Source organism: Theropithecus gelada, chromosome 15 (genome assembly GCF_003255815.1).
Source record: "Theropithecus gelada isolate Dixy chromosome 15, Tgel_1.0, whole genome shotgun sequence".
NCBI lineage: Eukaryota > Metazoa > Chordata > Mammalia > Primates > Cercopithecidae > Theropithecus > Theropithecus gelada.
The window spans coordinates 26,960,632-26,976,618 of NC_037683.1; the positions used below are offsets into that span (position 1 = coordinate 26,960,632).

At 54.4% G+C, this 15,987-nt stretch overlaps 1 protein-coding gene across 1 annotated transcript in view; it reads right to left on the minus strand.

The window, feature by feature from the left end:
• COL27A1 (collagen type XXVII alpha 1 chain) overlaps positions 1-8,066 on the minus strand; it is a 160,989-nt gene extending 152,923 nt beyond the window's left edge. Inside the window, exons 1-2 of the mRNA XM_025360383.1 lie at positions 7,599-8,066; positions 1,141-1,211 (exon numbers count right to left, since the gene is read on the minus strand). Coding sequence (XP_025216168.1) covers positions 1,141-1,211; positions 7,599-7,660 — 133 coding nt within the window. The 5' untranslated portion in view covers positions 7,661-8,066. The remainder of the gene's footprint in view (positions 1-1,140; positions 1,212-7,598) is intronic.
• Between the last annotated feature and the right edge of the window lie 7,921 nt (positions 8,067-15,987).

A 15,987-nucleotide genomic window follows, 5' to 3' on the forward strand; every position in this document is an offset into this window, starting at 1 on the left:
GCCCGGCTAGTTTTTTTTTTGTATTTTTTAGTAGAGACGGGGTTTCACCGTGTTAGCCAGGATGGTCTCGATCTCCTGACCTCGTGATCCGCCCGTCTCGGCCTCCCAAAGTGCTGGGATTACAGGCTTGAGCCACCGCGCCCGGCCAACATTTGCACAAAATGTTGCTGGGCAGCAGAAGTCTCTTCCGGGCACAGCCCTGCCCTCCCAGGGGCCCAATCCCTGCCGAGTGGCCAGGTCAGGCCACAGGGACTCCCGGCGTGCCAGGCTGCCTGCCCCAGCACAAGGGCTGGGCGTGAAGGCGGGGGAAGGGCGGCTATTTTCAGAGGCACGCGGCTGCTTGACAAACAGATGTGGGAGAGGTTTCAGTTTCCCTGGGCAGATGTGGAGCCAGTCCATCACCGCCCCGGCCCCCTGGACAGCCCCTTAGGGATAGGAGGGAAAAGCAGGATCTCACGGGAAGGGGAAGATGGGATCCCAGGCTTGGGCCATGACAGTTAATGCTTAATGCTTTGTTTTTTTAAGCAGTTCTTAACAGCACTCATTGGACAAACAGGGACAACCGAGGCTTAAAACCGGAGTAACTTACTCAAATTCTGCCCCAGAAACAACACAAGCATCCCCCTTCCGCATTTCTGCACTGAGTCTTTCCTACCCCTTTACAAAAACTTCAAATGTGATTTTGTTTTTTTTTGAGACGGAGTCTCGCTCTGTTGCCAGGCTGGAGTGCAGTCGCGCGATATGGCTCACTGCAAGCTCCGCCTCTTGGGTTCAAGCGTTTCTCCTGCCTCAGCCTCCCAAGTAGCTGGGACTACAGGCGCGTGTCACCACGCCCAGCTAATTTTTGTATTTGTAGTAGAGATAGGGTTTCACCATGTTGGCCAGGATGGTCTCGATCTCCTGACCTCGTGATCCACCCACCTTGGCCTCCCAAAGTGCTGGGATTGCAGGCATGAGCCTGGCCTCAAATGTGATTATTTCAAGCCTAAAGAGAATTTGCCAATTATCATCTCCATTCTGCTGATGGGAAAACTGAGGCACTGAGTTCCAATTACAGGCACCGCTGTCTCCTACCCCTGAGTTCTCAGGCCCCTTCCATTCTCCTTTGTCTCCCCCTGGACAAAGAGAAGACAGAATTACCTTCAGGAGCTCCTTGGGTGGAGGCCAGGTGACAGGCAAACGAGACTAAGATCCAGGAGAAGAGAAACCCCCTAGAGACCAGGAGACACAAGCAGAGGCGGCATCAGCTTCCACCCGCTCACGCCCAGATCCGGCTGGGGAAGCTGGGAGTGGACACCAGTCCCAGTCTCACCCCAGTCCTGCCCACAGAAGGCAGGAGGCCAGGTGCAGGCTCTAGGACCCCATCAGAGCAGCAGCCCACTCTTCCCGGCCTGCAGGCACAGCCTCTCAGTGAAGACCTGGTTACATGCACAAACACAGCCTTGCTTTTCACAGATCGATTAGCCAAGGTCAGTGGGCAGGAAGCAGCGCACAGGAAGCCCTGCCCTGGTCATTGGAACATCTAGGGTCCAGCTCAAAATCTGATGCTGACTCACTGGGCAACCAGGGGCCAGCCCCTCCCTTTCTCCGAGCCTCAGTCTCCCCATCTGTACTACAGCCTCATGATCTTGAGACCCTTCCCCAGACCCCAGCCAATGGGCTGCAGAGCCAGGGGTGAAAGGTCAGTGGGAAGACCAGGCTGGTCTGCTTGGAAGACCAATCCCCACACAGGGCAGGAGAGAGGAGACCCCTTAACCAGAACCAGTGTGGGTGAAGGCAGCTCCTGACTTGGCTTTATCCTAATGGAAAGTGGGAGAAAGAAAACAGAGGGGATGAGGGGGAGTTAGACAAAGCCAGCTGCAAACCTGGCCCTGTCACTTCTCAGCTGTATGAACTCGCATGAGTCGCTCAGCCTCTCTGAGCCTGTCTTGTCTTCTACAACATGGGCTGATGTTCCCTATCTCGCAGGTCAGGCATGAGGAGTCAATAAGCTCATGCAAAATACTCCCCTAGACGGTCCCCGCTGTCCCTACACTCTGGGGCCAGGAAGGGTTAAAGTTCTGCTCTGTGGCTCTTGCCAAGATGGGCAAAGGCAATGATACAATTTCACCTTCCTGTGGGAGCAGCCACCAGTGACACCCGAAGCCACCTGGGGTATCTGATCCCCAGGCAGGCAGAGGGGAGGGCGGCACGTGGCCAGAGACAGCCGGGGCACAGCAAGAGAGCTGTGTCAGGTGGGTGGTGAGGGCTAAGGCTGGGACAGACAGGCCCAGGATGCATTTCCAAGAGGAAAGCTAGGATGGTGTACTTCTGTGGAATCACGTAATCTAGGAAACCCGTTTGCCAGGGTTGATAACTGGAACCCTAGGTTCTTCCCAGACTCCCTGCGCACCGTAGATGACAGCTTCTGTCATTGTGGGCATGGTGAAGACACTGGTGATTACATACCCACAGACATCCCTCCTTCCTGTTTGCTCACATAGGCATGGACTTACAGGATCCTACGTGAATCTGGATAAATCTAAGCTGATCCTGAGAATTTCATTTGCCATGCCAGTGACTGGTTTAGGCATGCATGTAAGACCCAAATGTGGTCAGTGAGAGGTGAGGGATGCCTGTTAGAGACCCTGAGAAAGCAGAGAAGGTTTTCTTCAAGCCTCCGTATGCTGTTGAGTAAGGACATACTGCTCAGAGCTGCTGCAGTCATTTTGGGTACATGAGGTAACAAGCCCCAAGAGCACGTGAGGATGGCAGAATAGAAAAATAGTGGGTGTCTGAAGACACTGTTGAGATGCTAAATTCACCAACCCTAGTACTGCTCTTCCTTGAGGCCTCTTGATATGGGAATAACCCCCCTTATCCTTTAAACTATTTTGAGTTGGGTCTTCAGTTACTTGCAGCATAACGTAAACCAGCTGAAACAGCACTCAGATGCCAATGACGGTCCCCTGATCGCCTTCTCCAGCTCTGGGCCTTTGCACATGCTACTCCCATCATGTAGACACTACTCCTTTGACTGGTCAGTTCCTGCACATCCATTAGATCCCAGCATGGGTGTCGCCTCCCGCAGCTCACTGCACATGCCTCACTACGGTGGTTCTCACATGTGTGGTCATTGTCTACTCTCCTATTTCCCTGTCTAGACTAAGTCTCTAAAGGGCAAGGACACCCGTCTTATTCACTGTTTTGTTTTGTTTTTTTCATTTTGTTTTTGAGACAGAGTCTCACAGTGTTGCCCAGGCTAGATTTGAACTCCGGGGCTCAAGCTCTCCTCCCACCTCAGCCTCCTGAGTAGCTGAGATCACAGGCATGTGCCACCATGCCGGGCTTATTCACTCTTACATTTCCAGCCCCTGGCAGGCACATAGGAAGTGTCCAGTATATTTTTATAAGATGAATTAATATTACCTGGTATTAGAGGACTCTGGACTTTAAAAAATGTCTTCCCAAAGCCTTAATTCCCCTGCTCTGACTTTTTCCAGAATTGCTCCGAGATAATCCTTGGTCCTTCCTCTTCATCCTCTCCAATCTGCTGCCACTGTTGGGAGAATGCCTTTTTCACGGGGCCAGGCCCCCAGCTCACCATGGGCAATGACTAAAGATCAAAGTGTCAAGCTGCCCTGGGGTTGCCTGGGGAGAAAGCAGGGCCAACCTTTCTGGCATGACTTGCTCCCTTGAGGCAAATGGCAATAGCATGAGCCCTGGAGAGAAATAAAAGGCAGCTTTGTTTAATTAGACAAATGGAGAATACTGAGGCTCAGGGACGGCAGGTACTTCCATCCTGGGCAGCGTCTGGGTTCATAACTCTTCAGTAGTATTTCCCACACCCACCAGAGACACGCTTTCTAGGAAATTGGCCAGATACATTAGGGAAGAGCTGTCCCCTGCATCCCAGTCTTGACAATCCGGAAAGCACACCTGTATATCAAAGGCTCTGAGAAATCCTGCAATCAACAAGTTGCCTGTACTTTCTGTCATTCAGCAGTTCCCAAATTGAGAACTCATTTTTTCTGTGAATGCCTTCTCAGAAGAGACTGCCCCTTGCCTTCCTGTGTTCCTGTAACCCCACTAATTTCTGTTCCGTCTCCTTCCAGTCCCCTCTCTTCCTGGCCCTTGTCTGGCACCTGCCCTCGCTCCTTGAGTCCTTCATCGGATTATGTCACATACCAAACTTCCTAGGAAGTTAGGAAGTTTCCCAAACTGATAAAGAAAGGCAAGGTGGGGAAGAGAAGGTGCAAAAACCATACATGTCCTTCTCGGTCGATTTCCCTGGCTACAGCTATACCAAAGTGACTACTCTGCAGAGAATTAGAGGATACATCCTTGTAATCCCTGAAAGTCAGAAGAAAGAAGTCTCACAGGAGACATGGAATCAGAATCTTCTTTTCAATTAAGCTTCCTAACACCATGGCTTCCAACTTGAGGACGTTAGCCCTGAAGGCCTATTACAAAAGTATTCAGCCTCCATTCATTCTCCCTGACAAATGTAGCTGACCCTCTTGGAAATGGATTCTGTGCACTTGACTCATAAACTTGCCAAGTATAGAGCATGTCGGAGTGGGAGAAGGCCATTTAAGATCATCTAGGGGTCACATTCTAGTCCTCTCTCTCCCTTCTTTGCAAAGATGGGTAACTGAGGCCCAGAGAGGGAAAGTTATTTGCCCAAAGTCACACAGTGCTTCAAGTCTATGACTTAACAGATAGTCCTTTTCATTTCACAAGTCATTTCACTTGACAAGTCAAATGAAGAGGACTATCTGTTAAGAAATTGAAGCAGAAATTGAAGACTTCCAGGGACTTCCTACTTGCCAGAGACCGGAGCCCCAGCCTTCACCAGCAGGAACAGAGATGCAACCCAGGGAGCCAACGAGTCATCTAAGTCAGCTCCAGGCCTGGAAAGTTGGCTCTCAGAGGGAGGCCCTGCCGATTCTTTTGCTCCCGTTCCAATCCTGTTTAGGCTACTGCTAATCATGTTTAGTGCCTGTGCTGCCTCAGGGCTTTGCTCTTCCAGACTTCTGTTTTCACCACTTGCTTTGTGGGCCTTGGCTTTGCGAACCCAGGGCTCCAGAATGTCGGGAAGACCAGAGCACAGAGGCCAGGGTGGCCAGGAGGCAGCCGAAATGGGAGCTGCGAGGAAACATCGCACAGAAACATCGTCCGGCCACACAGCCCTCCAAGCAGGAAACCCAGGTGTTCCTATGCCCTGCAAAAGACCCTCTGCCAGTGCACCAAATGGGACTACTCCTGGGTAACTACACTGCCAGAACCGGCAGCCTGCTTGGATAGTTTTCTTCCATCCTTATTACCTGGAAACCCACAGGATCTTGGAAAACCACACCAGCTTCAACTGTCACTGAGGGCGCTGAGCTAAGACCCAGGCCACAGAAATGCACAGGGAAAGTGGCCCTATGGACACTAGGCTTGGCTGTTCACACATGGGGTAAAAGCCGAAAAGGGAGCTAATTGGAACTATAGCGCAGCAAGTCGGATGGACCTGTCCCACCTGCCTCCATGGACTGGCCAGACCCCCTGTGCCCAAACGGCTATGCCTGGGCTTTCTTCACAGCTTCCACGTCCTCCATGGGAACACAGACAGGTCATCGTCTGGACAGGATGCAGCCCAGAACTTTCCCATTGACTCACACACCCATTCAACATGAAGGGAATAATACAAATACCAGCTGCTGTTTATTGAACACTTATTACATGCCAGGCCCTGTTCTAAGCCCTTTACAAGCCTGGTCCTGTTCATCTTCACAAAACTCAGCCAGCTGGGAACAAGGTGCCAGTTTTGTGGAGGAGAAGAACAAGCAGCAGAGTGGCTCACCCAAGCTCGCGTAGCAGAGTTAGGATTCAAACTCGAGCCTGCCTGATGGCAAGCCTCGTGGCCCTCCTGTGGTGCCACCTGCCTCCCACGAACATGATTCCGTGTCTCACTGCTGTCCCCTACCACCAGTGGATACGGTACTCTGCATAGCCAAGCCAGACAGGTGGGTGTCAAGAGGGTCCCTGGACAGAGATGGAGGAGAGAAAATGCCAACAAAGAACAGGGGCAGTGTGCTCAGAAGGGGACAGAGACCACCAGGAGGCTGCTGGCTGCTGGGGGTCCGCAGGGCTGGTGAAGGCACAGGAGAGGGAGAATTTTCTGAGTACCCGGAGGAAACAAAGAAGCAGAGGCCAGGGATGTGTCCATAGACATGACATGGGGTTTGGTCCGGCCAGAAGGGTCCAGGGGCAGAGGCATGCTGGAAAGCAGAGGCATGATGGAGAGCAGAGGCATGCTGGAGCCAGAGCGCACATGATGGAGGATGACGTGATGGCAAGGGAGGCAGGGGGGCAGGAGAAGGCAGAGACTGGGCCTCTGAGCAGTGTGGTGGCCCACTTGCCCAAAGCTGGAGCTCCACCATGGGGTGCTCGCCTGGCACCACTTTTCTGCCCAACTGCTGGCATCTACCCTGGCGCAGGGTCTTCTGGAGAAAATGAGTCAGCAGCGTGCTCACTGGTGCCGTGTATGTGTGTGTGTGTGTGTGTGTGTGTTGTGGTGAGGGGGTGCGGGGCTGGGGAATCACAACCAGCCAGCTTTTTCCAAGACATGGGGAAGAAAGGAGGGGGTGTCATCCTGCGGATTCCAGCTCAGAGGGGGCAGGGCCCAGCTACAGCCCTGACAGCCTCTGGGGAGTGTCCTGGTGTCCTGGGGGCAGGATGGAAAGAGAGGAGCGCCGTCCACAGGCCCCGAGGGACTGCTTGCATGCTGCTGGCTCCCACACACACCCACACGCTGCGCCGGCTCTAGCACAGGCTCACTCTCTCTTACAAATCCTACTCCACACGCTGGGAATCCCAGTCTCTGGGCCCCAGCTCCGCGCAGCCGCTCCTGGGAGACTCCCTGCCCCTCTCCGGCCCTGTCTCCCTATCTGTACACTGAGAGGTTCCGCACAGTGATCGCCCAGGGCCCTTTCTGCTCTGACATGCTGGCTCTCACTTTTTCTCCCTTACACACGTGAAAGGGACAGGAACCGAGAAGCAGGAAACAGACACACAGACTCAGGCCGACTCACACATACACGCGGAGATTTCCAGAAACGCGGGGACGTGCAGAGGCACACAGACACGGAGACAGGAGCAGAACCCGAGACCTGGTGACCTAGAAACTTGCGGACAATTTCACAAGAACAGATAGAAACGGAGACGTACAGGCTTGGGACCTGCAGACATCGAGACACCGGAACACACCGACACGGCCCCAAACGGAGACCCCCCTCCTCCCCCAGGCATCCAAAAAGCCCCCCTCCGCACCCCGCCGGCCGCTCCAGGCGCCACCACCCACCCCCACCCCCGACCCCCGGGCTGGCTCTGCCCCCGCCCCAACGGGATCGGGCAGCCGGGCCAGGCGCGGCAGGGCGGGCAGCGCTAGCCAACTCTCGCCCGGCCGGGGGCGCAGCCCCTATTAACCCTTGGCGTCCCGCCTCGCGGGGGCGCAGGAAGGGACAGGAAGCTGACGTTCCGCTGGAAGCGACCGCGTGGCGGGGAACACCGGCCCTCCCCGAGATTGGAGCAGCAGGAAGCTGGGGAGGGGGCGTCCCCGAGCTCGTACTCACCCCCCGTGCGCCGCCGCCGCCGTCGCTGTGCCTCGGGCCCCCCGCGCCGATCCCGCTCCCATGGCAGGCCCCTACTTCATGCTCCCGAGCCCGGGGGGCAAGTGTGGGCGCGCCCCATGGGGCCGCCAGCCCCCCGCCCCGCCGCGCCAGGCCGGCTCAGAGCGCGCGGCCCCCGCGCCCCCAGAGCAGCCCCGCGCCCAGGGGCGCCCGAGCAGGCAGGCAGCGCGGCTGGGGCCCCGCGGGCGCCCGCGCCAGGCCCATGGTCCCAGGAGTCCGGGCGCCGCGCTCGCCCCTGCCTCGCTCCTTTTCTGCTTCCACCAAAAAGGAAGAAGAAGCAAGAAAAAGAGAGAGAGAGATGATCAAACTTTTGGAGGCGGGCTGCTGGCGGTCCCCGGAGGCAGAGCAAGGCCGGGTGAGGGCGCGCGGAGGGCGGTGGAAGCTGCCTCCCCGCCGGCCTGGGGGAGGAGAGGAAAAGGAAGGATTTGGGGGAAATGAAGGCGATTTAAAGTCTCGGCCCGCGGTGTCTCTCCACCTTCCCTCCTCCCCGCGCCGGGCCGCCCTCTGCTGCCCCCTGCTGCCCCCTGCCGGCAGCAGCTAAGGATACAGCCTTAGCTGGCCCACTACAGCCCCGCTGGGACACCCGCCCCCCTCCCCCTTGTATAGATGGGGAAACAGATTCACGGAGAGGCAGGGGCTGCCCAAGGCTTCACGGTGATTTGATCACCGTTCTGAGATTAGGAACTTCTGACTGGTGAGGCTGGGGGTCCTCCAATGGGGGGTTGGGGTAGAGGGAGAAGGGCCAAATTCTACTCCTGGAAGAAACCCACAGTTTCAGGGACAGAGCTAGGACCAGGACTTGGTGTCCAGACTCCCATGACAACCAGTATCCTGACCTCCACCGCCCACCAAAAGTTTGCGCTTCCAGACTCGGAGCGCCCTGGAGAACACACAGAGTGGGCTTGTTAAAGGTTTGCCACCCTCTCTCTCCCTTCTGTCAGAAATTGGAATCTAACCCCACCCCCGCCCCCTCACGCACCTCCACAGAATCGACAAAAACTCCCTCGGATCCCATACTGGAGCTAAGAGCTGCACACCTTGGCCCCCGAGCAAATTCTTACACCCACAACCCCAGTCCAGCCCTGGGACCACAGCTCCCCCCGCCTCTACCACCTCTTGCCACTCGTTCACGAGCAAAGTTACACTTATACGCCGGTGCACACACACACTTCCACACGTATCCACGCTTTCCCCAAACTCAGACACACGCTCACACCCGGTCACATGCAGGGACAGCCACGCACCCTTCCTAGGTTCACACGAAATGCATCCTCAGGTATCTGGGTTCAGGCGCATGCTGATACTCTACACTCGAAATCGCATGCACATGGATGCTTACACAGGCACAAACGCACACTATCCTGGCCATATCGTCCCCGCACGTGTACACACCCCAGGTGCACACACGCGCGCACACCCTCACTTGCACACAGATCTCCGAGAGTGCCCACCGCACACGTGCACACACGCATTTACTCCTCACGCGTGTACCCACCTCCCCATACGCGCACACCTTTACGCGCGCACACACACAGGCACAGAACACTTCCCAACGCTCCAGGAGCCCCCAAGCACTTACTGGGTTCCTAAGTGCGAGCCTGGCCGGTCGGTCCTTCCTCCGGCGCCTAACGGCATTTGTATTCATGGGTCCCCGCAGCCGTGGGCGCGGGGGCGGGGGGGCGAGGTCCCCTTCCCTAAACGGGGCGCGGGCGCGCGGAGCGCAGCGGCACCGGGAGGGGCATGGGCGCGCGGGACTGCGCCGCCGGCCCGGTCCGCCTGCGCTCGAACTTCGGCCGCTCTGCGTCCACGGGCTCCAGCGCGGGCTCCGAGAGCTGGGGGCGGCTCATAGGTGCTGGGGCCGCGGTGCCCGACGGGCCTTTTGAAGTCTCCGCTGGGGGCGGGGAGGGGGCGCTGAAGGCAGCCTTTTAAACCCTGGCTGCAAGCGGGCTCCGTCGAGCAAGGTGTCTGGTTTCAACAAACTTTAGGAAAAGTCCCAAGCCGAGAGAGGGAAGGTAGGGGGGTGGGGGGAGCTGCATAACTGTGCGCTGCTTCCTGCAGAGGGCAGAGCACCCATGGCTGCCAGGAGGGAGGCCCGTTGTGGGACTGGGGAACTGGCAGGCTCCTGGCCGGCGTGTGGAGCCACCCCCGCCACCCCCACACCCCCAGTGTTGAACCAGAGTTCTTAACTTCCATGTGCACGAGCCCCAGGGAGTGCGGGAATACCCCCAAACTATGCACAAATTGAGCATGTTTGTGCATTCTTCAGGGGAGAGGGGCCATGGACTTTCCTCCGGTTTTCAGAAGTCCACGGCCCCCTAAGGTTGAGAACTCCCTCTCCAATCATAACTGATGTTTTTTTAGTTGCATACTTGGCATCATGCAGACCCTGTCTTTATTTACATTTTAGATATTTTGTTCATTGTGGGGTTTTGAATTAATTTTGATGCTTTTAAAAGTATTGCATTAAAATATTATCTTGATACTTAGGGGTTCAGGGGCGCTGCTTTGGGCAATTTACCTCCACTGCTGAGTTTTCTTGGCATCCCCTGGTATGCTGCGTCTCTGCATGTGCCATGCCCTAGTCCAGACCCTGACCCACACAGTGCTGGGGTTTAAGGGAGGCCTGCTTTTTTCTCTCCATTTACAGATGGGAAAGCTGACATAAACTGGTAGGTGGTGGAGGTGGGATTTGAACCCACCTCCAAACTTCTGCATCTTGTCACGAGGATCCAAATCTTAGTCCTTAAGGGCTCTGTGCAGATCCTCACCAGCCTCCCCAGCTTCAGATCCGGCCTCCTGAGCTCCAGTCTCTGATTCCTGCACCCAGGCTCAGGTAAGCTTGGCTACTTCGATGCTTTCTCCATACTGTTTCCTCCCAGGTTCTCCCTCTGCCCCTTTTCTGCCTGTTCACAACCTCGTTGTTCTTCTAGGTGCAGCCCAGAGCTCATCTGACTCTGATGAGCTGCTCTGCCCTACACCGGGATTGCAGCACACATCACATGGCGCTGTCATTGTCAGATCCATTTCTGTGTCCCCGCACCCAGCCTGACACATGGAGCCTGGGATACGATAGATGCTCAAACCATTGGTAATTTAAGTAAGTTATTTGTTTTAACTCCTACAGTATGCAAACCCCTGTACAAGACTCTGGGGGAAAAGGGTCTGCCACTGTGAGGGCAGGGACAAAAATGTCCACATGGTCCTGCCTTCCAGTCATGCACGCATTTGTAATGTGGGCAGGAGACATGCACAGCAAGTTGGGGTAGGGAAGAGAGTCTGGATGGGAGACATCAGATATCACTATGTCATGGAGAACCCCCTGCAACTGCATAAAGATAAGATAATATAAGGAGAATGTGATAAATGCTGTCAAAGAGATGTAGATCAATTGAATTGCGAAGCTGATTAAGGGATGGAAAGAAACACAGGAAGGCTCCCAGGAGGAGGTGGTGGCATTTGGATCCTAAAGGGCGTGTTGGATAAATGTGCAGCCACGGAGGAGAAGGACATCTCCAGTGAAATAATTATAAAAAGGGCAGGAGGATAGAGGTGGATTTCAGGCAGGTTTTGAAGGAGGATTGATGAGGTGGGGCTCAGTGAGAAACTAGGGAAACTATCCAGTTCTCCCCACCGTATTGTGTGGGTGATGCCAACACAACTCACTGTCCACAAAGCCATTTCCAGGCAATAGGCTGCATTTCCTGAAAGGTCAGGCAGGCCGCAGGTCAGTGGCTAAGCACCAAGGCCTTTCCAAATTTCACTCACAAATCTGAATAGGCAAGGCTTAGTGCCAGGGAACACTGCCTGCTTCACCCAGGGCAGCCCAAAAGACCGTGAGAATGCCGTGAGAACCCAAAATGATTGAGGGCATCCCCTCTCAGAGCCTCACTCTGCCCATCTGTAGAATAGGTGCATCAAACATGATGATCTGTGTGGGCCCTTTGAGCTTGGAGGCATGAGACTGTTATTCAACAAGAAATCCAATTCTGTATGTGAATATTGAGGGCTAATTGCATTTTGCTAGGTGGGGAGGGAAATGAGGCTCAAGGCCTTCCAGGAGCTCATGGGCAGCTGGGAAGAGGAGGCATGGACACTGGGGAGAATTCCAAGGAAGGGACTTGTATCCTGCCTCTGCTGTCTCCCCACACCCAGTCTTCCTGCCAGGCAGGTTCCTGGCACAGAGCCAGTGACTGGGCATGAACTGTTCTGATGGACGTTGAATCTGGAAGACACCAAGCCATTACACACCCTGCAAAGGGGACAGGGCCCTCAACAAACAGCCCTAAGGGGCCCATTTCTATGGAGCAGAAGCCAGTAAGCCTGGGAACCAGGTGGACAGGGGCTGCCAGGCCTCTGTAAATGCCTCAGGATGGGAATTCCTGGCCTGGCGGGGACTTTCAGGAACTAGATAGTTTGTTCCCTGCTCAAGGAGCTCAGCCATGGACCCATCGGTCTCTGTGGCACATCTGCCTTAGGACAAGCTGTGGTTGCAATAACTTTAATGGTGGGCACAGAGTAGATGCTCACGAAATGTTTATAAATGAACCACTCTAGATGAAGTCTTTTTTTTTTTTTTTTTTTTTTTTTTTTGGGTAGAGTCAGGGTCTTACTTTGTTGCCTAGGCTGGTCTTGAACTCCTGGGCTCATGCGATCCTCCAGCCTCAGCCTCCTAAAGTGCTGGGATTACAGGCACGAGCCACCACACCTGGCGTAAGAGGAAGTCTTTTTTTGTTTGTTTGTTTTTGAGATGGAGTCTCACTCTGTCACCCAGGCTGGAGTGCAGTGGCACGATCTCAGCTCACTGCAAGCTCTGCCTCCTGGGTTCATGCCATTCTCCTGCCTCAGCCTCCCGAGTAGCTGGGGCTACAGGCGCCCGCCACCTCGCCCGGCTAGTTTTTTGTACTTTTTAGTAGAGACGGGGTTTCACCGGGTTAGCCAGGATGGTCTCGATCTCCTGACCTCGTGATCTGCCCGTCTCGGCCTCCCAAAGTGCTGGGATTACAGGCTTGAGCCACCGCGCCCGGCCTAGAGGAAGTCTTAACCTGCGGGACAGAGGTTGCATACTGCCCCAAGTATCAATCCACATCCATTTAACCACCAAGCTGCTTCTGAAGACCCACTGTGCACCAGGTTGGGTTTTCTGCTCTAGAAGTGCTATGGTCTGAGGAAGGAGGCCAGCAAAGAGAAAAGACAGACCAAAAAAATGCAGATCAGGAAGTCCTGCCTCAAATCAAGCCTGTTTAAGTCACACTGCAGAGCTTGGAGGAGAACTAGGGTCCTCCCACTAGGAGAAGAACTGGAGTCCTCCAGTCTTTCCGATACCCTGCACTGCTGTGGGCATACCAGGCTGGGTCTTTCTTTCATTTGGGGGCCCCACCCTGCATGTAGCAGAGGATACGCACACAATACATGTCTAACCATGGAGCCATTCTTTTCCTGGTAGGGAGATGCTGTCATGCATCAGGCCCTGAGCGGGCCACTGGCAAATACGAGCTGTGGTCCCTGCTGGATGGGGCTGCCATGTTTAGCTTCTGACAACAACACAAAGCACAATGCCTGGCACACAGGAAGTTCTCCACAAGTGCCGAGCGAAAGATGGAATGAAGGCCTCAATGAAAACATGAAAGAAAGTAAATTCAGCAGATTAGACCAGGTTAACTCCCCCGGCCATCTCCTTCCTCTCCTCCATGATGACCCTCACCCACCAACAGATATTTGTTGGGTACGTGCAGACCCAATGCATACGGAAGACCCGATTTTAGGTGCTATAGATAGATATACTGAAGAACATACACACAAAGCACCTGTCTTAACAGAGGAACAGGAAATACACAAATCTTTTCTATGACGTCAGGTTGTCATGAGTGCTATGAAGGCCTCTAAGCAGGGAGTGGAATGGGAGAATGATGAGTGGGGCCATTTTATTTAAATAGGAGCTATTTTATTTAAATATCACCTTCTCTGAAGAGGTGATGTTTAAGCAGGAAAGAAAAAATGGAGGGAAAGAAATGAGCGAGTGAGTCACGTTCAGCGGAAGAACCGGGGGAAAGCAGGAATGGGTCCCCACTGACTTTTCATTCCTGTAATTCCTTGGTTAAATGTAGACCATGCATTCCCTGAGGGCAGGGGCTGCTCTGCCCTGCTCATGGCTGTATTCCTAGCACCCAGGACAAAGCATTTTGGTAAAATGAATTGAACTGAATTCCAGGCTGGAGAGTGAGGCAGATTCTAATAGTGTCTCCCTCACCCACTCCAGGCAATGCGGGCCCATTTCTCTCCCCAGGACAGGTGACTGGAGCCAGTGCTGGCTGTCCTCATGGCCCACTGCTCTCTTAGAGCCTGGGCTCTGCCTGCAGGACTACGTCACTCTGGCCTGGTGGCTGCCAAAATTCCAAACACAATCACTCTACCAGAAGGAATAAGGGCAGAGGTCAAAGAAGCTCCCAGGCCACCACTGGGAGGGCAGCACCTTCTAGGCACATGGTCCCACCATCTGGGCCCTTCTGCCTCTTCCCCTCTCTGGGTTTATTTCCCAAGGGCTAGGCCAAGTGGCAAAGGGCTGTGAGATCCAAAGCCCACTTATGGTGGCCAACACTGACCCGGATGTGGGACCGCATGAGACATTTCAGATCTGGAAGAACCTAAGGAGCTGCCTAGCCCAAATTCCTCATTTTACAGGTGGGGAAACTGAGTCTCAGAGACAGCGTTCATAATTTTCTCAAAGTCACACAAAGTTAATGGCGGGGCTGGTGTGAAGAAGCAGGGCCCCCCACCTTTGTGTCTAACCGCAGAGGGTCAAACCTGTCTCTCCAACCTTCAGCACAGTTAGTCATCCTTGGAAGAATTAGATCCATTTTCCAGATGTGAGCACTGTGGCAAGTTAAGGTCTCTGGCCTCTGCCCGGTAATGTGTCCGGAACCATTGGCTATACCAGACAAGCCATTAGTGATGAGTTCTGGGTCACCCCCAGCCGCCCAGTGTGGGGATGAAAGCAATAGATGATTTCAGGCCTTGGCTCCTGTGGCCACCTCTGCCTAGAAATGCCCTTCCTGCTCTTCTTCACTGGAGTCCTGTCTCGGTGTTCCCTCCGCTCTGCCACGCCGGCCGCCATCCTGCCTGGTACACCACACACCTATACAACAAGGAGCCCTGCAAGGCTATGGCTGTGTCATGTCCATAGAACCCCTCAGTAAAGCTTAGATGGACAAAGGAAAGAGAGGAGGGAAGAACCAGGGAAGGAGGGAGGGAGGGAAGAGAGGCAGAGCTGGGAGCGGGGTGACCATCATCCAAGGACATCCCTGCAACAGGGGCGGACACTGTTGTTGTGTCTTTGCTAACAGAGTTTCATCTTCATTCAACCTCTTTGTCCTTCAGTGGAGACTGCGTCCCTCCCAAACCCCAAGGGTTGAACCCTATTTGAACAAAGCCCAGCATGGTGGCCTCCTTCCTCTGGCCAGTGAGTGGCTTGGTCATGGACATAAGATACAGTCGGACCACTGAAATATGAGAAGAATTGCATATGCTGGGGCCTTCTGAGAAAGTTTTCCCCACCTTTTCAAGTGGACACAGACCAGCGACATATCCCTTTATGCCCTTTGGACTTTGTGGGATGAGATTGTACTGTGTGGAGAGGCTGCAGTCATCTTGCCACTGTGAGGTGACAAGCCCTAGGTCCATGGCCAACAGACTGAGGGTGGCCAAGAGGAAAGGCAGAAAGAACAGGATCCTGGGTGCAGTGGCTCCCACCTGTAATCCCAGCACTTTGGGGGGCTGAGGCAGGGGGGATCACTTGAGGTCAAAAGTTCGATACCAGCCTGGCCAACATGGTGAACTCCATCTCTATTAAAAATACAAAAATTAGCTGGGCGTGGTGGTGCATGCCTGTAATCCTAGCTATCTGGGAGGCTTAGGCAGGAGAATCGCTTGAACTCAGGAGGCAGAGGTTGCAGTGAGATGAGATTGCGCCATTGCACTCCAGCCTGGGCAGCAGAGCGAGACTCCATCCTAAAAAAAAAAAAAAAGGTGCGGTGGCTCAAGCCTGTAATCCCAGCACTTTGGGAAGCTGAGACGGGCGGATCACAAGGTCAGGAGATCGAGACCATCCTGGCTAACACGGTGAAACCCCGTCTCTACTAAAAAGATACAAAAAACTAGCCAGGCGAGGTGGCGGGCGCCTGCAGTCCCAGCTACTCAGGAGGCTGAGGCAGGAGAATGGCGTGAACCTGGGAGGCGGAGCTTGCAGTGAGCTGAGATCCAGCCACTGCACTCCAGCCTGGGCGACAGAGCGAGACTCCGCCTCAAAAAAAAAAAAAAAAAAAAAAAAAAAAAAAGA